This window comes from Diaporthe citri (assembly GCF_014595645.1).
Source record: "Diaporthe citri strain NFHF-8-4 chromosome Unknown scaffold_3, whole genome shotgun sequence".
NCBI lineage: Eukaryota > Fungi > Ascomycota > Sordariomycetes > Diaporthales > Diaporthaceae > Diaporthe > Diaporthe citri.
In genome coordinates, this window is record NW_025064848.1 from 4,086,618 (window position 1) to 4,113,487 (window position 26,870).

The window sequence follows — 26,870 nt, forward strand, 5'->3', positions numbered from 1 at the left end:
CCGCCGGAGCTGGACTGCAATTGCGGATTGGACTGGCAGCAAGCGTCACTTTGAAGCCGGAGCATACCTACCAAGTACATAGACGCACCTCTTTCCACCTCTCACCGCACAGCCAGCCCTCGCACCGCCTTTCGTCGCGCACCCTCCCTCGTCTTCGCACACAGACAAGAATCATGGCTGCTCAAGTCCCACGCAACTTTAAGCTCCTCGCCGAGCTCGAGAAGGGCGAGAAGGGCATGGGTGCAGGCAAGTCCCACCACCGACACCCCTCCCACCGCTCTGACCGCAGCGGACATGGAGCCTGACGATGCATTTCTGCTGCAGGTGCCTGCTCATATGGCCTGGAAGACCCTGAGGACATCCTCATGACCAACTGGCGAGGAACCATCTGGGGACCTCCTCATGTGAGTTTCCCTGCCCGGCACTCGAGACGGTCCCCTTAGGAACAGTCGCAAATGCATCACGGTCTGCTGACCACAGTCGTCACCCACAGGGCCAACACGAGAACCGAATCTACGAGCTCAAGATGGAGTGCGGTCCAAACTACCCCAAGGAGCCCCCGGTCTTCCACTTCGTCAGCCAGATCAACCTTCCGGGCGTAAACCAGCACGATGGCCGCGTCGACCAGAACGCCGTCGCCATCCTCCGTGACTGGGAGCGCATCGCGACCGAGCTGTCCAAGAACCCCCGGCCCAAGGAGGACCCACTGAGCCTTGAGGCTGCTCTGATTGCGATAAGGAAGTCAGTATACCCCGGGAGCACTTGGACCAAGGAGAGGGAAACGGACCAGTACTAACCTGGCACTATCCACAGGTACATGGACGAGCACAAGAAGCTGCCCCAGCCTCCTGAGGGCTCCAAGTATGCCATTTACAAGTAGATCGAGGCGTCACTATCGTCGGAACGTATCATAGTACAAGCTCGAGGGGCACAGGGTTGCACTGAAGTGCCTTGAAGGGCTTGTCATACCTGGGTATCTAGCTATTGGAGAGGCCACCTACAGGCCAAGGGCTCGTCAGGCAGATATCTACTGAGGTATGCGTTTAGGTGACAGGGACTGTCGGTTTGACCCCGGACTTGGATCGTTCCTACAGCCGTTCCGTTGGGAGCGAGAGGTGCTACTGGTGTCTGGCGAGCGGACGACGTGATGAGGGAATGTCTTGGTTTCTTGTTATGACTGCATCCCCAGGGGGTTAGGATGGCACTTGGCGTAGACATGGGCTTCTATTAATGCAATCTGAACTACGGACTGTCCCCATTTGATGCTGAGACTAGAAATCCAACCGACCAACATGCCGACGCGCGCTGATGCCGCGGGACCCACGTGATTCGACCCCCAGGAACTTCAATTCTGGGGATTCGGCTAGAAGATTTCCTCAGGCCGACGACACCACGCCAACTCCACAACCTAGACCACGGAGCCTTAGACCCTATGGACTGAACAGATCAACCAAGGCGAATCTGCGCCAGGTCCAATGAATGCCGTCGTTCTTCATCCCAGCCCGCGACTCGCGGCATAGAGTAGCATGTGCGACATTCCCAATTCGCGCCGTCTCTTCTTCTCCCTGACCCGGACCCTTGGAAGCTGACCTCACACAATTGCTACAGGCTTCGCTCTATACAGGGCTCTTCTCCGCCAAGTGCCACACATATCGCTCCCGGCTGACGTGACATCCCGCCCAGGATGGATCAACCCCATCCGATTCCTCATCCGCGCGGGCTTCCGCCGTAACAAGAACGACACCTCCCCGCGCCTCGTCACGTCCGCCCTGCAGAACGGCTACCGCTTCCTCACCCTGCTCACGCGCGCGCACGACGCTTCCGTACCACAGCACAGCGAGATCGTGGCCTTCCTGCGTGACCGGCAGAGCAGGTTCCCGCCTCCGCCGCCACCAGGCGCCCCAGCAAAGGAGAAGGAGGAGGCAGCAGCCAAGAAGAGCGCGGCGAGGGCGCGCGCCGCGGCGGTGCCCCTCCTGACGCGGGTCAGCGCGCCGGGCGAGAAGCCGGTGTACAAGGCGACGGTGCGGCCGCTGCCGCTGAGCGAGCTGTCGGGCGGGGTGCGCAAGGTGCCCGTGCTGGACCAGGCGACGGCGGGCCACACGTTCCTGCGGATAGGCAAGCCCCAGTCGCACTTCCTGGGCAGCTTCTTGCACCGGAAAGGGGACGCGCGGCAGCGGCGGATCACGCTCGTGCAGGAGCTGCAGGACGAGCACACGACGCAGGCGCGCGACGAGGACAGGTGGGAGGCGGAGCTCGTGCGGCTCGCGCGCGCCGAGGGCCGCCAGTTGCCAGTGGGTTACGGCGCCGATGGCGGGCGGGGGGAGTCGTACGAGCAGGCTGTGCGTGTGGGCATCAGATACGCCGGCGAGGGGCTCACCCGGGAGGCGGAGGATATGTTTGCTCGGGCGAAGGCGATGCTGGATATTGTTGAGGCGGAGAAGAAGCTCGCTGAGGCTGAGGCTAAGGACAGGAAGAGGCTGAAGAAGAGGGAGCACGCTACTAGGAAGCGGGAGAGAAAGGAAGAGGCCGAGCGAGCGGAGCGCAGGCGTCTGTGGAAGGAGGCGCGAGAACAGGAGGAACAAGAGCATCAGACGTGAGATGCTCAATCTGGGCGACCAGAGGCTTATGCCAGGAGCTGGTGGTGATCTTCATACATTTGCAAGAAGCGCATCTGCGCTGATCTATCACAGCCATCTCGTCCATCGCCGACTATGAACAGGCTTTTTCGAGCGACATGCACATGAACTCAACAACATGACTCCGAGCCCGAGTGCCTCGCTCGCTTGTCCCAAGCTCAGCGAGGTCTTCGGGCAATTTTTTATGCAATACCGAGTCCGGACACCCTTGCAAATGATTCTAAAACCCAAGCGCTGCATCAGTCTTCGTCGCTATCCAAAATGCTGTATCGACATCCTTCGGCCGGAAGCCAGGCGATCGTCCGAGACAGGTGCCGCGTCCGGCGAGTTCTGCAACACATAAAACGCGTTAGCCATCACTCGTGCTAGCAGGAGAAACACCAAGAGGTTGTGTGAGGAGGTAAGTGGCAGTGACAGAACTCGTACCTGTAACGAAGACGTTGACGTCCAAAGTAATGAGCCTTTTCCTGCTCTCAGAAGCCGGCGCGCTGCTGCTGCCACCGAGCCCCGACAAGTCTTGTCCAGATGCAGCGCGGCCGAACATCTCGTTAAAGTCGTCGATCGGCCACGCGCTCGGATCCGTCCGGACGTCTGACAAGGTCGAAGAGGTCGAGGCCGATGCCATCGCCGAGCTGCCACCTGTGGAGGGGCCGGCAGGTGCAGGAGGATTAAAAGCCTCGTCCAGCGTCTGCGGCCAATCCCCAAACCCAGGCGTTGCCTGGTTCTGCCCCTGGCCCCTAGTGCTCTGCTCCATTGTCATGCCATTCTTGAACGCCCCGACGTCGACCTCGGTGGTCAAGTAGTCCTGCCCGGCCTGGATGGCTACCCCTCGGACCCGGAGGTACATCTCGACCTCCTCCGGGTCGTAGAAGTCACCCTCGAAACCCGGCAACCGGATCCTCATGCGCGGATCGATCCTCCTGTCACGCGTCTCGCTGACCTTCGCGTCGAATGGTCCCAGTCCGAACTGTCCGCCAGGAAACGAGTACTTCATCTGATCGACCGTGCCCTGGTTGCCCACGCGTGGCCCGCCGCTGCCGCTGTTATCCTGCTGAAGCTGGTGATGGCCGGAGCCGCCGGCTGCCCAGAAGGGGGCCTGCCACCAGTTCAGAGACTCGGAGGCCGTCCGCTCGAGTGCGAGGGAGAGGCGTTCGCGGATCTTGTCGATGGGCTCGAAGAGCATGCAGAAGCCGAAGACCTCAGCGTATCTATGGTTCGGCGGGTCTGGCATTGTGATGAGCCGGTAAGCGAGTTCCAAAGCATTCCTCTGGAGCCGCCGGCCGAAAGTGGGCTCGCTAAAGGCCATCGACTGCGGGAGCGGAAGCGAAGAGTAAGGAGAAAGGGGGTACGCAGGCGTGGAGTTCGAGGCCTGATCGAGTATGTTCGGGTATGGCGACTCTGCGTTTAGGTCGAAGGGAAAGCTGGCGTTCTCGAAGGTGGGCATAGTCACGATCTCGTAGCCCAGCGGCGCCTGTGTCACCGACGTCATGGCGCCGGAGGGCAGGGGCATAGATACATTTTGTATCGTCGTCTCTGCCTCGTCGCCGACCATGTAGCCTCCCCAAACCGGAACGGTTGAGTTGCGTGCAGGCTGGACTTCGGCTCCATCTGGAGAGCCGGAGTTCTCTGCGTTGGTCTGGCGAGAAGGCTGTTCCGGTGCGGAGCTCTCGGCTTGCTCGTCCTGCCCGCTATCTTCGCTGGACCTTTTTGCGAGCGAAAGGATCTTCTCAGTGGCCGCGCGAAGTTCAAGGGCAAAGCCAGGGGCCTGCTCTAGCACTCCAAGGTTCACGGCGGAGTCGTGGAGCTTCAGGAAGACATTGCTCAGCTCCTCGTTGTTATCCTGGAGCTCCTGGACACGCCTCTCGAGGGTCTGGATGGCATTCTCCTTTCGACTTCTATAGGCTCGCTGTGCTAAGCGTATTTGTGTTCGTCGGCGCTACACCCGGGGAGTTAGTCGTTCTCGTGGGGTCTTTACGGATGAGCTGCAAGGCTGTCTGTTTATCGTGAAAAACAATCTGTGATGGATGACGACAGGGGACGGCGGGGGAAAGGTACGGTATGAGTGTGCGGAGTGTGGATTCAAGGGTCTCGGTAGACGCGAGCCAAAACGCGACGAGGAAAGAAGGACGAAACGGAACGATCTGTCGGGGAGAGGAACGGGATGACAAAACAGAAGAGCTTCGACCCACCTCAGCAGCAGTCTGATCCTTTGTATCGAGCCTGGGCCTGCCCCTAGCCCTCTTTGCACCGTCATCATCTTCACCCTCAGCTGATTCTGGTTCGGCGGCCGGGGGAGATATCTTGGCTCTCTTCCGGGGACTGGTCTCTGGCTTTGACGTGGATGGCTTCTTCGCTTTCCCAGTCTTGCCAGCAAAGGAGCCGTCGAGATACTGCTCTGCGCTGAGAATGGCCAGATCCGAAGGCATGGCCTCGTGACGCATCTTATACCACGAATGGTCACAAGGCTGTTGTCGGGCTTGTAGAATCAAATAGGGGCGAGCGTGCCTGGTCTGAGACACCCAAGCAATGGCTGGCTGGAAGGAGGAAGAGGGGCTGGTCTGTCGCTCTCGAGTGGCTGCTCTACGGAAAAATACTGTGGAATCTCAAGGTTACACAGACCCTTTCTAGGCAAAGAGTAATGAGTCTGAATCCAAGCCGTGGTAACAGTCGACGCCGGTGTGTGTACTATGGGGTATGGGGTATGGGGTCTGGTGGAAGCAGTATCTACAAGGTGAATCAAGTGTTGAATGCCGCGAGGTACGTGGTTCCTCTCCTCCCAGTACGGTTGGGAATCCCTGGAGGTGGTAATGGAGTAGACTTGAAACTTTCTGGGCACTCAAGTCATGGCTGTGTCGGTCTCACGGCCTGTTGAAGGGTCGGGATCTGAGGAGGGGGGACGTGTTTACCGTCTGCCAGCGCGCCCTTTCAACAAGAGAATCCCAAGAATGACGGTGCTGATTAATTGAAGAGGCCACATGTGTCGTCTCAACACTCAAGGAGGAATGTCACAATATACCGGGGTCATCTTCTCGGCAGCAAAGCACAGTCGGTCGCTGACTTGGTGCCATACAGAAGGTCGTCGTGGAGTTCTCTGGGCTGAGATGGGCGTGATTACTCAACATCGACCAGCGGGCCGACTAACAGTCCATATCATCCGAGCGATTCGGAGCTGCGCACGGGAGATAGTGCATGATACGACTGAACTTGAACCGTCACAGGCTTGGACAGGACGGCGCGCCGGTCCCCTTCCAACAACACTGACCTTTCTCCGCTGGTGACAATTTTATCAGCACGAATCGTTGTCACCTTTCTTGGTCCAAGTCGAAGCCCAAGAGCTCTTTCCATGGGAAAAACGACCAAGGGTCGCGTCTCGCACAGCAGGACAGACGCCGCGGAGATGCAGCGCGATGGTTGCGAGGTCAGATAGCACAAGTCAATGCAGAGCAGGCTGCGGGAAAATGAACCTCCTTAGAAAGCCTCCCAGGAATATTTAGGGGTTTAAAGAATGAAATATGGGGGCTTTGAGTTGAACAATCCAACCTGAAGACTTAAAATTCAAGGGGTTCCATTCTTCAGACGAAGCAGACGCAGACTGATCGTGTTTTCCATTTTGGGCGTGGGACACAGAATCGGGGGACCCTGCGTATCTTCGTCAGACATCTGGACCGTCTGACGGCTGACGGAGTCGATACACAGACCAACCGTTCAGCCCGCCTTGGCCGTCCCGCATTCGGTACTCCAACCGCCCGGGCCGCGCGTAGTAGGTATGGGTGCTCGTTCAGCGACATCTGTACATGCCGCCGCCGCCTCCACACTCAGCCCGCCAGATCGCAGCATCCGGGGTCAGCAGCGGCTCCTCGTTGGAGCTAGCAGAGGGCATGGCAGTGTCCTTGGGAGGACAAAGCTGGTGCGCAACTCTTGCTGGGCTTTCGCGGACGAGAAACGGAAAGCCGTGCGAAGCTTCTCCCCCCGCTGGCTGGCACATTGTCGTGCCTACGTCCCATCGGAGGCATGACCTCTTGTCACGGTCACGGGTCGGATGACACAAGCCCCATCCTATGCAAGACTGGTCAAGCTCAAACGAGAATTGGTCATGACTGTAAGGAGATCTACCGTAATCGAGTCAAGCAAAACTTCCAGCACCACGCGGCCCCTCCCTCAAGTCAAGTGCTTGTGGATGCCGGGGTCCACTTGAAAGTAACAGCTTGCTGATCACCATTTTGTCCGTCCATGGGCACCATGGTTGAGCATGTTGCCGCTGCTGATCATCCAAGAGCAACGTCGGAAGGACAGTACAGGCCCGTGTCAATATCACTGAGATTCCCGGCGCAACCCGTGTAGAGGCAGTGGGGAGAGTACAACACCCGCTTCATAGCAGCAGGTTCTAGTATGCCCAGCGCGAAGAAACACAAGACGGAGGCGGGACAAGACTTTTGAAGACGCTGGGGGTTGAAGCTGAAGTCACGGACCGGTTGGACCACAAGTACACCATCACGTTGGGTGATCATCTACTCCTTCACTGTATTCCCACCGGTCTGACCTGCTGCAATATGCCACATCCCCGGTATTTGAATCTCGAGCCGCACAACTTCCTTCTGGCCCTCCAGCGAGTGGATTCGACAGTCTTCGAAATAGCCAAAGACGTTGGTCAAGGTGATTATACGCACACACTGGGAACGTGGAGTACTCCCGAGTGGCGAGCTCCAGAGTTGGGTGGCACGGGGTGATCATCGAGGACGCCTATGCTCTCCATCCTTCTTGAATATTTTGGCGATCCTATTCGGCTCTTGTATGTTTGCTTTCGAACGCATTCTCCGTGATGAACAACAGGTTCTCTATGTTGAATAATGGTGTGCATTCAGGACACTCTGGCGACATTGCTCCTCACAAGTCTGGAAGTCAAGGACTCAAGCAAGCCACTGTTGTACCACAGCATCGTATCAGCCAGATTTCTCGGTCTCCCGAGCTGGAATCTCGACCGAGGTGGATCTTTTCGACAACGAGCTTGCTACCTTTGGAGCCATGAGTCGAGTATACCACTCGCTTCGTTGCAAAGCAGCAGAGGTCCATGATGAAACTTCTCCACGATCGGCACAGTGAGTTGATTACGACGACGAAAGGCTTACAGCAGGAGAATCTCCAACCTGTTAGTGGAACCAGGGACTTGGAGGCTGGGGACGAAATATACGAGAAATGGACTCAGGAGGACAGGTAGAGGTGCGCCGAGACCAACAAGTCACTTCAGGCCAAGAGGCACGCGAGAACACAGCTTGAGGACCTAATCACCCCAAATGTGCCATGTGGGACACACCGTCAATTTGCACAAGCCACACAGGAGAAGCAGGTCGAAACCATGGAGGGAGCCGTGGTAGGTCATGCTACTGCTCAGGCTAGAACGCCTTTCAATCTTGCCCTGTCTTTGGCCAGCTCCGCTGTTGCAGCAGCCACGGACCGTGGAGCCCCAGTGCCTAGCACATCAGTGCGGCCAAGAGGGATGCCTTGACAGCAGGCATTCAAACAGCCCTTAGCTGTCAATCCAGCCACTCTCGTCGTTCAAAGGCACAGGCACCCCTTTCCAGCCAGGGTTCTTCCCTCTCAGGCAGCAGTCAACATAGCATGGCCAGCTCGATGCTGCCCCATGTCAGTATCAGACTTCGAGATGCCTTCTCATTTCCCAACCCGCTCACGACGGGTGGCCTCTGGATCATATCGGATCCTGCTGTCAGTGTCAGAGGGTACCGATACCCCCTAAGGGTGCTGTAGAAGGAACAATTGAGTGTGGACCTCCAGTTTCCGCGAACACGACACTGTGGGAAGTAGCGGCCTACCTTCAGAAGTCAGTCCGCTCCGGAGTGATTCGACGCTGTCACTCATGAGCTCTCGGCCTTCAATGAGGAAATTGCATCTGCAAAGACTGGGCGGCTGTCGGCAGGAGGCAACAGCGAAGTGTTGTTGGAGCTCAAATGAGCGCCGCTTGCGCTCAAATACACAGTAACCCTTCATCAACGGCATTTGAAGTTATTCCTTGTTTTCGTTCTGAAGACACCCAAATTCTTTGATATTTTCCTCCTCTTTCAGCATCTGACTGTTGACCGTTTCATATCGTCTACCTGAACAGCCACGCTCCAAGTCATCATGTGTTTGCGGTGCATCCTCCTGTGTCCCCAGTGTGGCGAAGAAATCAAGGGTGTCGACTGCATTTATTTCTGTCTCCTTCATCTGCAAAACATCTCCTCCAACTGCAATCTAATCAGGACGGCACAAAGACGCATGACTCCGGCTGAGATGGTCTTGACTGCAAAGTCCTGTACCAACCTTAGTTGCACCCTGAACGTGGTGCAACAACTCATCTCTCAATCAAGAATCTGGCATGCAGTCGATGCCATGGACGAGGAGCAGATGGCGGGACACCAAGCTCAGCCCGCCACTATTCCACGGCTTGAGCGAGCAAAAATCCGGTATCCCAGCAGTGCCGCGATCTTTGAAATAGGACCAATACCTCCGGTAGCTGGCGCCAAGGATTCGCCACCCCAACAGTGGCCCAGGATACCAACTGCTCATACTCCCGGAAATATGTTGTTACACCGGTTCATGTCTCACCGTCGACAGACCATGGAGCTTCAACGCCATCAAGGTGGTCAGGTTGAAAACAAGAGGGCATTCTGGGAACAGCAAATCAGTACTGCTATCGATCTTACAGGGATAGCGATATACTTGCCGTCCACCCAAGACGCAAATACGCAGCAGGTAATCAACAGAAAACCAGCCGCAACGGATGAAAGAGAGTATGCAATGCTCTGTTGCCATCGGAACCACCCTCCATATCTCTTATGGCCGGAGTTCAGCCGTGCGCATCAGTCTGGCTTTCCACAAGCCTCAGGCTCAGAAACGACACCTGCTCCTGCGTCTGGGCTCAAGCGAAAGGCGAGCAGTCAATTTCATGCCGCACCGACGTCCAAATTTGCTGGAAGCCAGTGGAATACTGACCGTGCTTCCTCTCGTCCTGTTCAGTCCGGCTCGACTCCGGCCGATTCTTTTCCGGCGGGCAGCAGCTCTATGGTTTCGCCTTTCTCTAATACCTCGAATGTACCATCCCTCGACACTCATGGATCGGCCTTCCAGCCTGGGCATCATGTTGGAGATATATCTCAGTCCAACTCAGCGCCAGCCGACACTAGTCAGGATCCCTCGGAAATCGATTAGGAGTTGATCAGTAGTGTGGTCCGGGACTCAAGTGGATATGGTAATATCCCAGCCGTTGATCCATCTGGACAGCCACCCTTGCCTGGGCAAGTTCCGTTACATGAACAATCTTTGGGGCGTGGCCTCCCACAGCACCAAGGCGCAGTTTATCCACCCACAAGTGGAAGTTTTATGACTCCGAATCAGGATCGTATCAACCACAGTTCGCCACCCAGTTCTGTGCAACCGCTCCCCCAGCCTGGACAAGTGCATACCATGCAACCTGGCTTCCCGGGCGATTTCCCTGTACCCTACCAACCTTTCCCTGCTGCAGATGTTCCACTGGCCGGTCAGTCTGGTCTTCAAGCTCCTCCATTCGCCCCTATGTATGGACCACCTCCTGAATATTTTCCACTGGCCGGTCAGTCTGGTCTTCAAGCTCCACCAGTCGCCCCTATGGATGGAATCCCTCCTGAACCTGGAATTCCAGCCCAGGACCATCATGGCTCCGGCGCGTTTGAAGATTCGGACGATTTTCCGACCCAGAGTCCTGACGATGCGAATAATTCGTCGAACAACTTTTGATGTTCCATCAACGATGACTCTGACACGTCTTGGAATTATCACATCTGAACTACGCTCTCCTTTTCCTGCACTCCACATCCGCCAATTGGACAAATATGCCCTTAGCGGCCCGGTCGATCAGTCAGGGTCCGGGAGGGAGGTCGAGACCTTATAATGCTGCATATGCGATAGATGTTGACTGGTCAGAGATTATCACACAAAGAAAAAGGCACCTTGGCCGCTGGAGGAACGGCAGATGGGGTTTGCGTTTAGTTCAAGAGGCTTCACGGTTTCACGGTTGAAAGGAAGTTCTCGACACGCTCTTTTATGCATGATTGCTAGGACTAGTAAAGATGGTGTTTATGGTGATGGTGGTAGATCAACGTTTGTTGCGGTGGCGTGTATGGGTCTACTGCAGCACACATACATGTACTTCCATTTCCCCTTTGTGGGGAGCTGCATAACATAGCAAAATGGCATAGCTCCGGATTCCAAACAGAATCATTGATGAATGCGTCCAAATTTGTACCAGGTTGTACCAAGTTGAGTCTCGATACTGTAAGGATGCTTCTAGACATGATCCCTTGACTTCCAGTTTTTGATTGTCTGCATCATAGTGACCCAGCCGTGCCGCAGTAAAGGGTAGGGTCTGCTGTACATGTGCCATCTTTGCTGTCCCTGACTCCAGGATTTCTGTGTCCTCTACCATTACCACCTCGCTTCGGGGGTACGTGCTGAGGAATCATAGCACCATCTGCGTGATCTGGGCTAACTTCCATTGGAGTTGGTGATACTTGCCACCTAGGGACGATTCTAGGTCTGTCAATTGTGTCTGGATTCCAAACGGCGGAGGAGGTCGTGCGTCTGTTGTACTCAGGGGCCTGCGACCCCGCCGGGCAGAGGCTGGTAGTGAGTGCGCGTTGCGGTGGGATTTCTGCTTCATTGAGGATATCTAAGGGCCCGAGACACCGCTGGTGGTTCTTCACTCCGGGGCAGGCCTTGTGTACTCGGACTTCCAGTCGGCCACGCTCTTTGCTCTCTCGTGCAAGCCTAGCTCCTCTAGCCAGCCTTCAAGCTCGGTTATGTAAGTCAATATCACTACGGTACGCATAGTCAGCAAAACCATGGTTCTTCATCAAGTGCAGGGCAAGCCGAAGCGACGCGAGCAAGGCTCGCTGAAGAACGGTGCAGGACCGTGGAATACTCACTCGGCTCATCTTCCCCCCGCTCGGTGCGCAAGACATGGATTGCCTCGCGCAAATACCCCTCCATCGCCTCGCCGTCACCGTTGCCCTTGCTGACCTCTGCAAGCATCCTGAGAGAATTCACCCGGGGCACCAGGGTCGGCCCGGACCGCAGGATCTGCTTGTAGATTGCAACGATCTCCTCGTTTTTGTTGGGGTCCAGTCCGGCGTCCTTGTCCTTTGTGAACCGATAATGGGCAGAGTACCAGAGGATCTGCGCGTACGAAGGGCCGTATTTTGGCTCTGATCTCCTGAGCGTGTCATCTATGAAATCCCCGAAGTTCTTGGGTAGCTTGGACTCGCCGGCATACTGAAAAGACAGCCAGTCGTTGATAAGGGTCTTGCTACCGCCCCGGCCGCCCAAAAGGGATTCCCACGTCTTGCAGTTTAGTTTCCATGCTTGAACGGCGAGTCTGTTCAACAGATACTCGTCCTCGATGCTCGCTATGTTTCGGAGCAGCTGTCGTAGAGGCACGGGCAACTCGATGTCCTCGGCGGAGAAGGCCACCGCCATGTACCTCATCAGGGCCTTCACGACGGCCGAGAACTGCTTCGCCATGGGTTCATCCGGGAAGATATTCCGCCGGGTGCTGATCATCAGGAAGAAGAATATGTAGCCGGTGACGTTGGCCGGCTGGTGCCGAATCAGGGCGCCAAGCTCCTGCGGCGCCCCGGCGCATCAGCACCAGCGCGTCGTTGAACATCTGCTTCTCCGAGGCGGCGGACCTCTTCAGCAGCGGCCGCTCCAGGGTGGCGGACCTGATGGCCGAGCTGTAGCTCACCCAGCGGGTCACCAGCTGGTCACCCTCGCGCACCTTGTCGAGCGCCTCGGGCGTGGTGACGACCCCCTGGAAGCGGCCCAGGATGTACGACTGGGCAGAGGCGAAGACGGTCTCGAAGATGCAGTACGAGTCCGGGGGCCGGACCGTCGTGATGTTCGGCGGACAGTTGCCGCCTTTGGACCGGTATCTCTTGCGGCGCACGTGCTCGGCGAGCCGGTCGGCGTCGACGATGAGGCCGTTCGACAGCCGGACGGTGCGGCTCCTCACAGGCGCGTAGTGGGATGCCGGCTGGGCGTTATCGGTGGGCGACGCGAGCTTCTGGACGACGTCATCGTCCCGCCCTGCCCTCAGCCTGATGTTCTTGCGCAGGCCCCAGCTGATGAGCCGCGTCTTAAACATCTTCTCTCTTGAGTCACCGGATAGTCAGGAACTGAGGCTGCGGAAGAGAGACAGGAGGAAATGGAATTCCATACGACGCAATGAAGTCATGCTCCACCCTCATGATCCTCACCACCTCCTTCAGCGTCCTGTCCTCGTCCATGTAGAGCCGCCTGATGGTTGGCATCTGGCTGTTCCACTCAAAGGTCGAGGGCCCCTGCCTTTGTCTGCCGTGAAGAATGACCGGCAGGCCATTCACGCTGTGGTTCGGCGCCATCATTGCGGTACTGTGGTAGGCAGCCGGCGGTCAGGGCCTGAGGCCTTCCCGACTGCGGCCCGTGGAACAAGCAGTCTCGGTCCGAGTGTGCGCGGCCGCCTCGAGAGGTCACCCAGAGTACGAAGAGGAAAGGGGAAGTAGAGGTACCAGTTGGGCCGTTGGGACGGGTCGCGCTCGAGCGTGTTGGTCTCCTGCGCAGATGCCAGTTATGTGCAGGCCAAGAGTGATGCAAGATGGAACTGGCATGTGAAGGAGATCTGATCTGGTTCCAGCCTGGCCACGCGGGACCTTCTTTGGGTGGGCGTTCGGCATCGGCCGCGACAGAGGGTTCTAAGATTAGAGTTGACAGGCGGAAGGATTCCAGGCGCGCTTTGCGCCCTGCTGTACTGTACTTTAGAACCGAATGCAACGCCACCGCAGCTCACTTGGCCACATTCGGCCGCACACTTGATATGGGCCCCGGTCACTGATATCTTGGCGCCGAGCGCCTGAATCCTGCCTGCAATAGCGACACAATTATGCTTTTCTCCTGTAACCTTGCCCTCACCGAAGCAACACAAAAGCCCGAAGTAGAAACGTAGGCCGGCATGTTACTGGCTCGTAAATCAAGCAATCAGAAGCGTGTGTTTGCGTGATATCGATGTTGCCTTTGCTTTGGCAGCCCAGGCACAACAACCATCTGGACGGAAAATCATGCGAGCACCCCTCAATGAGGTCGGTCCAAAGTTGGGAATGCTTATCACGAGGAAATTAGGGGGAGGTCCTGTATTTATCAAGCAAGGTTGCCTTGACCCGTCATCCTGCCGACTGTCACCATGTAACGGAATCCCCCAACTGCCAAAAAAGGAAATCACCAACTCTACCCTCCACCACCTCCCCAGATCTGGCTAGGGCCACTCACGAGCCAATTGGTGTCGACGGCTTTGCAGGACGTATCCCCTGTGGCAGCCACCGACTCGTCGTCACCACACTTTCCCTGAGTGGTCAAAGCTAGGCTGACTTTTACATTATCAGTAAGCTGATTACAGTTCAAGAGATAATTAAAAACAAGATCGGACTGCAACGTGGTGCCTGAGTTCCTTGACTCCTGCAGGGGGAACACACGTGTGGGGAAACAATCCGAAATACCTAGGTAACTTACTGAGGTCAATCACGTCCTGAGTGCCAATGTTGAACAATGCCTTGTCGTCATGGACCGTGACACTGAAAGTGCAGGTGTCGTTGCTGGCGACGACGGTAGTAGACTCGTTCGAGTAACCCCAAAACCCGCCACCGTCCTGGCCCTGAAGATCTTGGATGAGTGCGTTGCAGTCGTCCACGAGACTTGCGGTTCCTTGCCCGCAATGAGGGTACATGGCGCTCGAGACTGTGCTGTTGCCGCACATGTCCTTCTTTGCATCATCGTGGTAGAAGCTCGAGATGCATTGGTTGTCAGGGACGACAATCCCGGGCAACTCCGAACGGGATCCGAGGTCGATATCATCGATGGTGGCAGTCGTGAACTTCCCAGCTTGACCTGCGCTGCGGGGCGCTGCCACAGCAGCAAGGACGAACAACAGGAGGCTCAGCAGAAGCTGCATCATGTTTGAGGGAAATGTCCAAAAGAAGGTTGGTTCTGTGGTGGCTTTCCCGTTCTTCTCGGGCTACTTACGGAGTCAGTACATGTGACGCAGACCTCAACAGGCCGCAGCAAATATTTGGCAGATATTTCATGGCCGAAGCCATCACTGTACTTCGGCCCCAAGGATGGGAGCTCATCGATATGTGCCGGATGTTGGAACACGAGAATCGTCAAACCTACCGAGCGAGAGTTGGAGACTTTATCTAAGAGGGTTTCTCAGGTCGCGAGATAGGAATTTGATCTTCGCTTCTGTGATCTGGGTGCCGACCAGAATTCACAAGCTCGAGATTTGATAGTGATGTTTAGGTAGTTAATAGAAGCCTGATGAAGCTATTTTCTGTTGAAGGAGAACCAAGTTTGCGTTGAAGTGTGCCTGGGGAAAGTTCCACAGAAAGGGACGACTTTTATATCCTTGCCAGCAGAGAAAACTGGCGAAGACGAGCCCCTGGAGTCACCCTCTCATGGCAAGCCAACAACCCTCATCAGAAGTTAGAACCATCGAATGCTCGTCACTCCTAACAAAAGATTGGTAGAAAGCTCCACCAACCCATGACAGGCCGAAAGTTATCACATCATACATGTGCAGAGTCTCAGCACTGACTCAAGGACGCACGTAAGCAGACGGAGTAGCTCTTTATCTTGGACAGTCTAAGTCTGGAAACACGCTCACTACCCTCCAATCCGGCCAGTCCAAGATCGAGGGACAATCTGGAGCTCCTTACGCACCTGCTAGAGCAAGGGAAAGATGCAGCATAAAAGTGAAATTTGAGACATTCGAGCACAATGGATTCTTTTTCAGCTGGCTTGAGGCCTGGGAAAATGTAGATAGACAGCACGTGAAACATCAATTTGCCTTGCATCCTTTGCACACGTTCCGTATTCTCGTCGACCTCGAATGGCTTTTCACTTTGGCCGTATTGAGCTGTAGCTAGAGAAACAGACTCGCCCCAAACAACTGTACTCCTTAGACGTATGCGACCCTACTTACGATTCTGAATCCGAGAAAACTTGTCTAAAAGCCTTGAGAAAGGGTAGGAAAAGCTCGAAGGTCAACAAAAATTGAATCAAATGTCCAGGGACATAGGGCTCAAGGCTTTACCGTAGCAATCTCATTCACTTGTCCACAGAGTTATAACTAACAACCGCCTGTACCAATACAATTACATTCCGAGGCTTGTCTGAAGCGGGGTGGTAGAATTTTTTTTTTTTTGGCTGACGTCCACCATTTCTTCCCAGACGCCTTTCCTGTGACAACGCGTCCCTCAACAACACAGCGAAATTGTGATAGTAGGACTTTGGTATGACACCATGGATGACTCCGATGAGTATGTTGAAAATTACTACACTGCTTATGGATTGACCACATTGCTAACATTCCATCACCTTCAGATCGCCATACCAACCCGATGACAGCGATAATGCGTCGCCAAGGTGGGTTTTCGAAACCATGGAAGAGGGCATCACAAACAGCCACTTTCGGTCTTCACTTGCGTGCTGCAGCCACGTTCTGAGTGATTTGGCTTCACTACCAGTCACATTCAATGGTGATCTGATTCACTGACCAAACCTTCCTCCTAAAGCTGGCGCGACCCCAAACCTCGACCTCAGACTCCAGAATACAAGAATGCTTCCGAAAGGTATGCTTCAGCTTCCCACGTATCGCAAAATTTGGTCGCCAAGTGCTAATCTCCTTTGAAGCGTGGCATCTGACCCCCCCAGCACACTGCGCCGCTCGAAACGCCATATCATGCCCGTAAGGAGACTGGATCCAGCGGCGGTTGCGAGGCCAGCATCCTCGCAACTCCCTCGAGGCGGCCCCAGGCTCGGCTCCCACGACCACACAGTCCAGGCGCTCTTGAAGCTGCCTGGCTTCTGCTTCACCAGAACCAACAACGTCTTCAACGCCAGGGACGGCGCGCACCTGGCGACCATCCTCGGCGCCCAGTTCGAGCCCGCCGGCAACCACAGGAAGGCCTTTCCGGCCAGCAGCCAGCGGCTCGTCTGCGTCCGCGTCGCCAATGTCATCGAGGCCTGCTGCGACGAGTGGCTCGAGGACTGGCAGGGCGAGGCACTGACCAGTGACTTCTGGGCCGAAGCCGCTGAGCGCCTACGCTGCTATAACAAGCACTGGGCCGCGGCCAACCCCACCCCTATCCAGGTGAACACGATCTGCATGGCTTACACAGGTCACTGGGATCCGAACGGACGCGGTGGCGCCCCAGACGACGACGAGGCCAGCTGGGGATTTGAGCTGGGCGAGCTCACCTGGGGCAAGGCCAAGGCCGATATTGATCCCAACTTGTTCGCAAAGCCATGGGAGTACGAGCGCGCCTGTGAGTCACCGGTTCTCCCTTGTCTTCGTGTGACCAGAACATGCTGATGGTCCAATCTCCGCAGAGAATGCCGCCCGCGACTTCTTCGAGTACGTCAGCGAGACCGAGACTAATGTCGGCCCTATCCAGAACGCCGTAGGAGCAAGGAACCACGACAGAAACAGGCCTCCCAACCGCCGCCGCGGCGGTCGCTCCTTGGTTGCACCTAGCCAGGCTCCCGAGGGTTTCAGGCCGAGGGCTGTAGCCATGAACGAGCCCCATCAGTTCTTTCTCGGCGATGAAGGTGATCCAGTCATTGTCTACGGCCCCCGTCGTGCCAACAACGAGAAGGTCGAGAGAGATGTCGTCGGCAGGGTCAAGGCGACTATTGACAGGAGCGACCCCAAGCGGCTGCTTGTGACGTTTTCCGGCTTGGTCTTCAAGGGAAAGGGAGGCGGCGAGGAGTCACAGGAGTCTCAGCAGGGTGATGAGGGCAAAGACGTTCATTCGATGTATGGAAGCCGGCAAGCCAGTGAGGATGTGACACTCCGCAGCAATACTGAGGAGATGGAGGTTTGTTCTCTCTATGAAGAGACTCTATGAGGACATCACATTCCATTCTGGATAAGCTTGGTTATCTCTGAATCACTGAGCAGAAAGATTGGCATAAGCCCACCAGAGACATCTTCTTTATCAAACTGCAGACAACCAGCTACGTCTGTATCATGCCCACCAAAAGAGCCTGATACCTTCTTCACTTTGACGAACAAATCCCTACGCGCTCAAGTGAAACGCTAGCTGATTTCTCCGGTCAGTTTGAGGTCGGGACTTTAATCAAGAAAGGTGAGCTCCTCCACTTGACAGTGCAGTTCCCACTCAGGGTTCCTGAGTTCCTAGTAGGGACTTCCCGTTTGTAGGTTGCCTCAGCTCACCATACCTAGGTACGGAAGGTGCAAAGCTCTCGGGGCAGATGCCCAGTTTTGGAAAGTGTCAGTCAGGCTCTCTCCTTCAAAAGTTGCAGCCTCCTCTCCCTCTCAAGCCAGTCTGCCTTCCCACCTTCCAACACAGCCGTCACCAACGAAGCATTCGATGCACTGCAGCTGTCGTGACTCAACTTCTCAATTTCTTTGACCCGTTCATTTGACTGCAGCTACTGTACAGATACAACTTCTCCAGGACCTTTCTTTCGAGTCGAGGTAGGTATCTCACTTTGGCCATTCTCTAAAACCTCAAACATGCAATTTTGCGACCTGCTGCCTCTGCTTCTGCCTCTGCCGCCCTGCCCCTCCCTCTTACCAGTTGCCAGAGTTTTGACACGATCGACAAGTTGTACACCACCCAATTTCAATCCAGCATATTTCGGTCCTCACCGTTCGAGTGTCCAACGGTGCATTCGTCCCTGTGCTGTGTTCGTGCCGAAACCCAATCACCAGACATTTCACTCAACTCGTGCGGAGTGGTTGTTTTTGGCCATCTTGCTGTAGTTCTTTTCCCTTCTCATCTCTGCAGCTGCTGACGAGTCAAAACTAGCAGCTACAAAATGTGTCCACCAGCCGACCAGGCTCCAGCTGTGCTGGGCCAGGCCGACGCTGCAACAATGCCTCTTCCTTACAGCAACTCTGACTCCCCTGACGTCGTTTCGAAGAACAATGATGACAGCAAGAGCGATTCGGTCATCAAGTCGGACGAGGCGCACGATGCGCTGGCACCCCTACCTAGCGAGACAGAGGCCCCTGTCACGGCCAGCGGAACTGGCGGCTTGGCCACAATCAAGGAGCAAATCGACCCAACTTCCCCCAGTGACGAGCTGGCCACAGTGAGGAACACAACCAGCGAGTCTAAGGCCAAAGAAAGCATCGACTGTGAGAGCTCTGACCCCCATGCGCCCACTGGGACCGCTACACCCACTGGTTCCCTTCCACCTCCAAAGTCTGAGCCGGTGGTGGATGACGTCTGCGAAAATGATCCCGCCAGACTCACTTTGCGACAGGAAGACCGTGAAGAAAGTGCGGTTCGCAGCAGAGCTCCAGAGACAGTGGCGACCACCAATCCCACCATAATAGTCTCTGATGAGGGCGGTGACGAATTGAACAATGGTAGTTCCAAGGGGCTCGCGAGTGCTTCCACTGACAACGCTGCCGACGATCCGGCCAAGTCTGAGGATCACAAGTTTGTCGATCCCAATGACAAGGACAACATCGGAAACGATGTCATCAAGTTCTTCTACACTTCCAGCACTCGAAAGAGGCCCTCCAGCCCAGTCGCTACTGCTCCTGGCTGCTGTAACCCCCGTCTTCATCGAGACAGCGATCTGTACATCAAGGCGAAAGGCGAGGACGGCAAAGCCTATGTGTTTGAAGTTGTCTCTGCCACTCTTGAGAAGGCCTCGCCCAAGTTCGAGGCCATGATCTATGGAAGCCACACCCGTGGCAACAAAGAGGAGTGGGTATGGGAGCTGGATGACAGCCCGTAAGTTCTAACTCTCCATGCCTTCAACCATATCCTTCTGGATCGCCAGCTATGTTGGATCCTTCCAACTCAGCTCAAGTTTTTCCTACCCTGACTTCTCTTGCGCACACTTCACTTTATTCCCGGCCCCATGTACGCTCTTCTGTGCCCATTCAAACACTAGCACATTGCCCTTTATATCGTATCTAGCTGCCATGTCTTATTTCCTTGTCTTGCATACAGTACGAAACACGCTTCCGTGGTCACTGCTAATCGTTATATTCCAGTCTCGGTCTCAAGATTATGTTCTGTCTGCTCCACAACAAATTTCCCAGAGCACTAGTGGCTTCCAAGCCCAATCCCAACCAGCTGTACAAGGTGTTGCAGGTGCTCGAGAAGTACGAGGTCAACCTGGAGGACACAAACTACCATCTCTTCGCTCCTTCCTGGATTGACGGATTCAAGAACGGACTGGTTGCTTCCAAACTGAGCACTGTCGAGGCTCTCCAGGTGGCTTATAAGCTTGGCGATTTCAAGACTACGAAGATCCTGATTCGAGAAGCCGCCCATGAGATCAGTGACGAGGACGGGAAGCGCCTGCAGGATTTTCCCATACAGCAGCGAGAAATCCTGGACAGCATCGAAAATATCCGAAACGAAAGCCTGAAGAACTTGCTAGATGCACTGAGGTCTCCTCTTGAATACTTCATGGATGCATCGAATCTGCATGGAAATCAGTACTGCAAATCCAGCGAAGGTCACTTTGAGTGCAACCAAAAGCTATTGGGGTCTTTGATGGCCAATTTGGTACAGCAGTCTCTGTTCCCCATCCCGGAGACTGCCAACTACAAGGGAAGCGTGGCCGCAATGATTGACAAGATCGAGAAGATGGAGATCAGAGGCTTGTTTTATCCCGGTGTCGTGATGACAGAACAAAAGCATACTCTGTGCAAGCTGGGACAGGCCGCCGCCGTCGAAGAAGCCAAAGGCAAGGATGAAAAGGCAACACTCCCGCTTTCGGATCATCTGTTGGAGTACATGTACTTTGCCTGCAAGCGCAATGGTCTACTGCGGAAGGAACTGAAGGAATTCGAGCCCTACAAGGATCGCGTTCACGATTTCGAACTCCTCTATCGGGACGAGTTTAAGAAAGACATCTGGGGATGGCACGACCATGAGGCCTCTGAGGGCGATCCTGCATGCGATGGCTCCGATGATTCGAGCATTTTCGATGTCGTGGACGGCCGCGTTTGAATCGAACGCAAGGTTTCGGCCTGAGTGGGAAGAGTGTGGTTTTCAAAAGTGTTTTTAGTAGCCTCTGGCTATCGAATTGTTGCGGCTTTGGGTGATGAGGATGCGGACAGACCCAGATCCATAAAAATCTTGGCATTCGTTCTAACTTGCAGACGAGGGCCACTTGATCTCGTATACATCACCCTGCGGTTGAGTGTAGGTAGACTCTGGAGTCCTTCACGTCTGCCATCTAGGTGGCGATTGTGCTTGATATGGGCCTCATTAAAAGCAGGCATGGTCTCTTGATGACCTGGTTAGATGGAATTTGATTTTTATCACGAAATTTTCATACTGAACATTGTGGTTGCAAGCCATGCTGAGCCAGAAGCCTTGTTCTGACAGGGGGGGGGCTCAGCCTCGTTGCAAGGTTAGCGTCTGCCCGGGTGAGACGCTTGGATTTGCAGCATCTGCCAGCAAGGAATTGTCGTAGCTTCGTCAACCGGTTTGGAACTAACCCATGGTTTGGCTACTGAATAGACATACTGGCATCAAAGGTTCACGTTGGTATGAGACTCATATGACATTTGAATAAGTCGAAGAAGCGACGGTGTTGTTCAGACTCCCACTCCTTTGCTAGTGGAATTTGAACAGTCCACAGACACCACCCTACTCGAAACTGCAACGAAGGTTCAGCTCTGCCTCTTGGCCACACAGGTTGGATTGCGGTAACCGAGAAATGGTGGAACGCAAGCGAGTGAGCCAACCATCTGTATTCGTGGTACCTGGAATGCCCTGCTTCATTTTGTTTGTTCCAGCGCCACCGGCTCAAAAGCCAGCCTGTATCTGGAGTCGCAGAGAGCACAAAATCCTGGCTTACTGTGGAGGGTGAGACGGCTGCCCCGATGTCATTCCTTCTTCTCTTCGGATGTCCTGTAACGAAGAGGTCTGCTCGCATAACGATTCAGTCTCACATTTAGCCCCTGTCAGCTTCGACATGGCGAATATGGTCCGATCAGAGCAGAAGCGAGCTATTTTGGACTTCACTAGAATCACGACACCATCGGGGGCGCGACGTTATGGCGAGCTGCGCTGCGATTGACAGGCGCGAGCAGAATCTGATGCTAAGTCTGCCCAGTGACACAAGCCTCCTCGGCTCGCATGTCGGTTCAAATTCTTAACACTCGACTCGTCGTCTTTGCTCTTTGAACAATGATCTACAGAAAACAATCTCATTTCTTTCTCATATCGTGCTACGTAGAGTGTATTACCCCGTCGAGCCGGTTGAGCATCCTGCCCATAGCATCTCCTACGGTACAAGCTGTCAGCTCCGAGCTGGTAGGTCACCGCGTTGAATTTTCGCCAAAGCAGTATCCCGCGTCGTCCAACTGCTCCAGCCCGCTCCGGCATATCTACCAAGCAACGAGACATGCTGTGGACGGTCCCTGGTCATCTTCACAAGCCGCGGCCAAAGCCAAGAAGCAGGAATTCAAATCTCTCGGATACTACGGCGTCAAAGACCGCCCGATAGATCGTAATCACGGATGTTGTTGTTTCCCGACAGCCAACCAGTCAGCCAGTCAGTCAGGCTGACGTATCGATCTTGACAATCCGCCGGCCCTGATGCTAAAGGGTTGTGGGGGCAGCCCAGCAGCGTTGGTGTACAGTCCGTCGGCTCCACGTTGGCGGATGATGAAATTCTTATCTCGGTGTCTGAAGGAAAGTTTCTTCGGCGATCCTACGAAGCCTATATTGACTCACTTTCTTGACTGACAGTCTGGGTCTCGGTCTGGGTCTGTTCTTACCAAGGTAACCCCCATGAAACAAACCCAATTAGTTGCGAGATAGTTTACCTAAACTAGATACTTCGACAAGCCAGTGGGGCCCCGTCTTAATTCCGCAAATCACCGAACGTTCTAGTCCGCGCCGTTGGCGAAGCAACAAAGACCCGGCCGCACGCTGATAAGAGTGATGGGTGGGTGCGACGGAGACATGTCTTGTCCCGGCGGCCCGACTGCACGAACGTGAGTCCTTCTTCGCAGCCTGCATTCACCGAGCTCCGGACGACGGGCAGTCGGGGCCGGCGGCTGCGGGAGACACAGGCTTCGACGATCGGACCGCTCCACGAGGGAATGTCACCTCGTCCACATGCCGTTGCCTGACGCGGCTCTCCCGTTTGGGCTCTTGGGCCGTTCGGTCGGGACGGCGACAGTCACATCGATCGTCGGGTAGAGCTTCGTGACGATGTGACTAGAGGTATTGCTACCGGGAGCTGGATCATGGGGTACAGAAACACTAACGGGCGAGTTTAGGTAGTGATGACGATTACGCTCCCCGCAACGCCTCCGTCAGACACGCGGCTGCTTTTCTGTTTCTGGTGTGCCCAGCCGTTCGCTGGCGGACGAGGTAGCGTGTTGCACTGGGCAGTGTTCCCAGCCGGATCTTCCCACCGTCAAGGCATCTGCTTCAGAGGAAAAGTAAGAATCCCGACTGGTCCAGACGCATGTGAAAATGAAGAGGCTTTTGTGCTCCGGCCGCTGATCGCCCGCCTACGTGTGTGCCTGGGCTGGGTCCGGGAACCCACCCTTGCGCGGGCGCTGGCAGACGAGTCTGACCGGGCTTGAGTCTCACCCCGAAAGCCACATCGCTCGGGGCGTACGTAGACCCCGTGGGCAGTACCGCGACGACAGGCTTGGCGGATCGAAGGACTTGTGCACCGTCAGTCTTGCCTGTAGCTGAAAGGCGCGTGGGAGGAGCTGAGATGGTGGTGACCTTGTTTGCGATCGAGCCCAGGACGCCTGGCGCGGCCCAAGGCTGCAGCGAAGACGACCCCAAGTCGAGACGGCTCTTACTGTGCCTAGCTGACGTTCGTCCACCTGCACACCAATATGACCCAGCGGGCTATATGACGGCCAATTTTGTCGGTTCCTGCAAGGTTGTCGTGTGCTAATTGGCCCGCCGGCCATGCAAGGAGTCGCAGTACCCAGCTTGTTGGGTCGTCCCTGCCCGTTGGCCCTACGCCACGTTAGGGATCCCAGCCTGGGCGGATGAATTTGGTGAGAATGACAAGAGGCGATGACGAGTGGGTGTTGGTGAGGCTCATATCACGACCACACCATATGCGCCCGCTTTGCCGTCGTTCGTTCATGCATCATGTCATCCGATATCCCTGCGGCCACGAGCTGGCCGGTCGAGGGTGGGCCTCGGGGAACGGGCCTTGATCCCCTCTTGCCCCGGATTTCTCGACAAACTCCCGAGCCGTTTGGCCTGTCAGTCAGATGTTTGGACTGCGATTGTGGGGGATAGTGATGTCACTCTTTCAGTGCCCACGAAGAGATCACAAGCATAGAATGACCAGGAGCTGTTGCGCGGACAAGAACACACCTGGGGCTCTCGGGGTGTTGTCGGGCCCGGGTTGTTGTTTTGAAAGAGCAACACGGTCAATACGGGCGCTCCGGTTGGCCAGGCGGGTCCAGGCGTCCGGATCTAGAGCGCGATCGCATAGATTGTGGTGCGGCTGCGGCGCAGGGAGATCCTGATGTTGTGAATGCCACGTGGGCAAGGTTGTTTTGCCAATCTTTTACAACAACATTGCTCGCAAGGATGATGAGCCGGCAGGATTTTTGTGTGAGAGAAGTGGCCGAGATTAGGTGAGTGGATTTCAAAATTGAAGCGGACACTTGGCTGCCAATACCGTACTTGAGAGACTAGACTACAAGGTACGTCGCAGGCTACCGTGGTGGATACTAGGCCTGTGCATGCAAAAAAGTCTGCTTAGTAGGCGGTCGGTGTGGAGACTTGGTGATAGGTAGGGGCTGCAAGGCTCCAAGGCTACCCAACCGTGCAGGACGGTTTGGGTCGCCGATTTGCGTTTCAGGGACGTTGAGGCAGCTTCAGCGGGACGGTAGCACGTCGCTGAAGTTGTACGCTGTGATAATCCTGATACGCTCCCGGTCGTTGGCGGATAGTGGCCACTTGCCGTGGGCCCGTCGAAGGCGCGGCCTTTTTTCTAGAAGCATGCAGGGTGCCGGGGTGCCAGGCTAGGGCAAGCCAGGTGAGCGGCCCATGTGCTTTCGCTACATTCTGCAGAGGTACAGTACAGGTGAATGCTGTGTAGTCTAAACGCTGAACAGCGACGTTGTACCTGGAAGGTACGTGGAAGGTTTGACGCAAGGCAATTTTTTTTTTTTTTTTGTTTAACTCAATCCAGGGTGCTGGTCTGCCGAATACCATTTGAGTTGCGAAACGCGGGGGCCTCAAGATAGACTCTGGTGCTCTGGCCGGCTGAATCAAGAGCAATGATACGTCGTCCATCGCACATGTCAGACGGACTTCTGGGCATGCTGTACTGAAGAACTGGCTGCGGGACGAATTGGGTTGGCAACGGATGAATTCTGTGGCACCGCGGGCGGGCGGGCTGTCGGGTTAATCGAGGACCCCGACAGACAACGGGGTGGAGGGTTGCGGGTAGAGAAGGCGGCCAATCTTACATTAGGTACTACGTGCTCCGGCCCGAGTGCTGCTAGCCCGCGGGCCTTGCTGACAGGAGACATGCTTCGTCCTCAGATCAGCCCGCCGCCGCCGTACTGGCTTCCCTTGATACGGACCCCCGTGTGGATGTCCTATATGCGCCAAGCCCAGCAACGATGGATTCGATTGCGAGGCATCAACAACGAGTTGCCATAAGTGGCCCCGGTCCTCATCCTCCTGTGAGACTGACAACAGTCAGTGATGACCGGCGGATTGCGGAGCGCTAGAAACAAGGCACATGGAATTGAGAGTGCATGTGGGACCTCGGGGCGAAAAGAGTCATTCGGGAAGACGCTAGGCCCATCAAGTCCGAGTTCGAATTCGAAAAAGAAAGAGAAAGCCATCCTGGCCAGCCTGGCCACACAGGAGATGGACCCTTGGGACCGCCCCACTGGACGATTGGATCAATCCGCTGCAGATCCCCACCCGGGTGCGATCTGTGTCTTGTGTCGCCCCGTTTTACGGGCGCACACCACGCTACCCAGGCTCGCCAGGCTAGGTATCTGTTGTTTATCAGTGATTTGTGGAATCCCTGATCGGATGGACCGAACTTACCGATGTCTCTCCTTCACCAATCCGGATAGCGTCCGCCCGTTGAACGGCTCAGCCACAGCAACGCCAACGACGCCAACGACGCCAATGACAACACCACAGACCGAACGACCTGAGTATGTTACTCTGTTGCTGACGGCGATGACTCCGGGGCGCGGCCCGCGTGGATGCAACAAGCATGTCCCATTGACAGTTTGTTGTGTGCACTGTACCAATGTGGACTCTGGACGGGCAGCCGAGTCTGTGCGGCAGGAGACGTACGGTATTGCTCTGTTAATCAATGTGTATCACGCAGATCACTCTGGCCATTGCATCGTGCATTGGTACGTGCGTGGGGTGCTCGGCGTCAGCTTCAGCTTCAGCTTTATCCGCCATGTCGGCACTTGGTGTTTCGTCGCTGGTTGCTCACACGCCAATGCGCGCTGTTTCTGAACACACATGCAGGCAGGCAGACGGATGGATGATGAGAATGATGGCGGATAGGACATGTCGTGCGGTCTGGGCCACACGTGGTGGATAACCGACTATTAGACTTTGGCGCATGCTTTTTTGCCTGCTGCGCGTCAGAGCTTGTGATCGTCCAGCAAGCGAGACAGTTGCAGCAGATCGATTCAGATTAACGAGGGTTCCGGAATGGGCCGAATGCGAGGCCAACAGGCACAAGCGACCGCATGTTAGCAACTTGGTCCGCCGGTAGCGCTGTTGACGGCGACCAGCATAGCATGTCAAGGGCTGAAGTTGTCATCAAATGGGGCAGGCCAGGGGGCCTCAAAAGAAGCGGCTGCAACATCAAAAAGGGACTGCAGATCGGGGCTGCCTGATCAAGACCTGCCGAACAGATCACTGGTGACAATCGATGATGGGAGTCGCAGCTGCGAGCCTGCAGTGAAAACTCGGGAACAGATGTACCTAGATGCCAAGACTTGCAGGTACGTACCCAGGTACTCGGGTACCCTTAGACGCACTTGGCTAGCCTCGGGGTCTTGATCTGGACCGTCGCCCGGAACTCGCAACATGGTACCACCGCACCACCTTTGCCCAGGTGGTAAGACGGCCCTGGGGCGTTGAACCTCCTGCCGCCTCGTACAGCACCCAGATACATGCGCAGATAAGC

The 26,870-nt window shown here is 55.5% G+C and overlaps 5 protein-coding genes across 5 annotated transcripts; 2 read left to right on the forward strand and 3 right to left on the reverse strand.

Annotated features, from left to right (window-relative positions):
- Positions 1–173: 173 nt before the first annotated feature.
- Positions 174–2,597, forward strand: INS49_008700 (uncharacterized protein; the record flags this gene model as incomplete). Its single annotated transcript, XM_043169439.1, has 5 exons — positions 174–240; positions 325–404; positions 494–741; positions 814–876; positions 1,625–2,597. 5 exons carry the CDS (start codon positions 174–176, stop codon positions 2,595–2,597), a joined length of 1,431 nt encoding a protein of 476 aa, XP_043027119.1.
- A 259-nt stretch (positions 2,598–2,856) lies between these two features.
- Positions 2,857–5,077, reverse strand: INS49_008701 (uncharacterized protein; the record flags this gene model as incomplete). Its single annotated transcript, XM_043169440.1, has 3 exons — positions 2,857–2,966; positions 3,063–4,572; positions 4,826–5,077. The coding sequence occupies 3 exons, from the start codon at positions 5,075–5,077 to the stop codon at positions 2,857–2,859; spliced, it is 1,872 nt and encodes a 623-aa protein (XP_043027120.1).
- Positions 5,078–11,364: 6,287 nt separating this feature from the next.
- INS49_008702 (uncharacterized protein) lies at positions 11,365–13,063 on the reverse strand (the record flags this gene model as incomplete). Its single annotated transcript, XM_043169441.1, has 4 exons — positions 11,365–11,480; positions 11,591–12,260; positions 12,313–12,814; positions 12,882–13,063. The coding sequence occupies 4 exons, from the start codon at positions 13,061–13,063 to the stop codon at positions 11,365–11,367; spliced, it is 1,470 nt and encodes a 489-aa protein (XP_043027121.1).
- An 859-nt stretch (positions 13,064–13,922) lies between these two features.
- INS49_008703 (uncharacterized protein) lies at positions 13,923–14,646 on the reverse strand (the record flags this gene model as incomplete). Its single annotated transcript, XM_043169442.1, has 2 exons — positions 13,923–14,062; positions 14,205–14,646. The coding sequence occupies 2 exons, from the start codon at positions 14,644–14,646 to the stop codon at positions 13,923–13,925; spliced, it is 582 nt and encodes a 193-aa protein (XP_043027122.1).
- Positions 14,647–15,992: 1,346 nt separating this feature from the next.
- On the forward strand, positions 15,993–20,698 carry INS49_008704 (uncharacterized protein; the record flags this gene model as incomplete). Its single annotated transcript, XM_043169443.1, has 10 exons — positions 15,993–16,009; positions 16,074–16,115; positions 16,265–16,321; positions 16,383–17,003; positions 17,116–17,569; positions 17,812–17,839; positions 18,147–18,192; positions 18,527–18,858; positions 19,060–19,465; positions 19,732–20,698. The coding sequence occupies 10 exons, from the start codon at positions 15,993–15,995 to the stop codon at positions 20,696–20,698; spliced, it is 2,970 nt and encodes a 989-aa protein (XP_043027123.1).
- Positions 20,699–26,870: the final 6,172 nt, after the last annotated feature.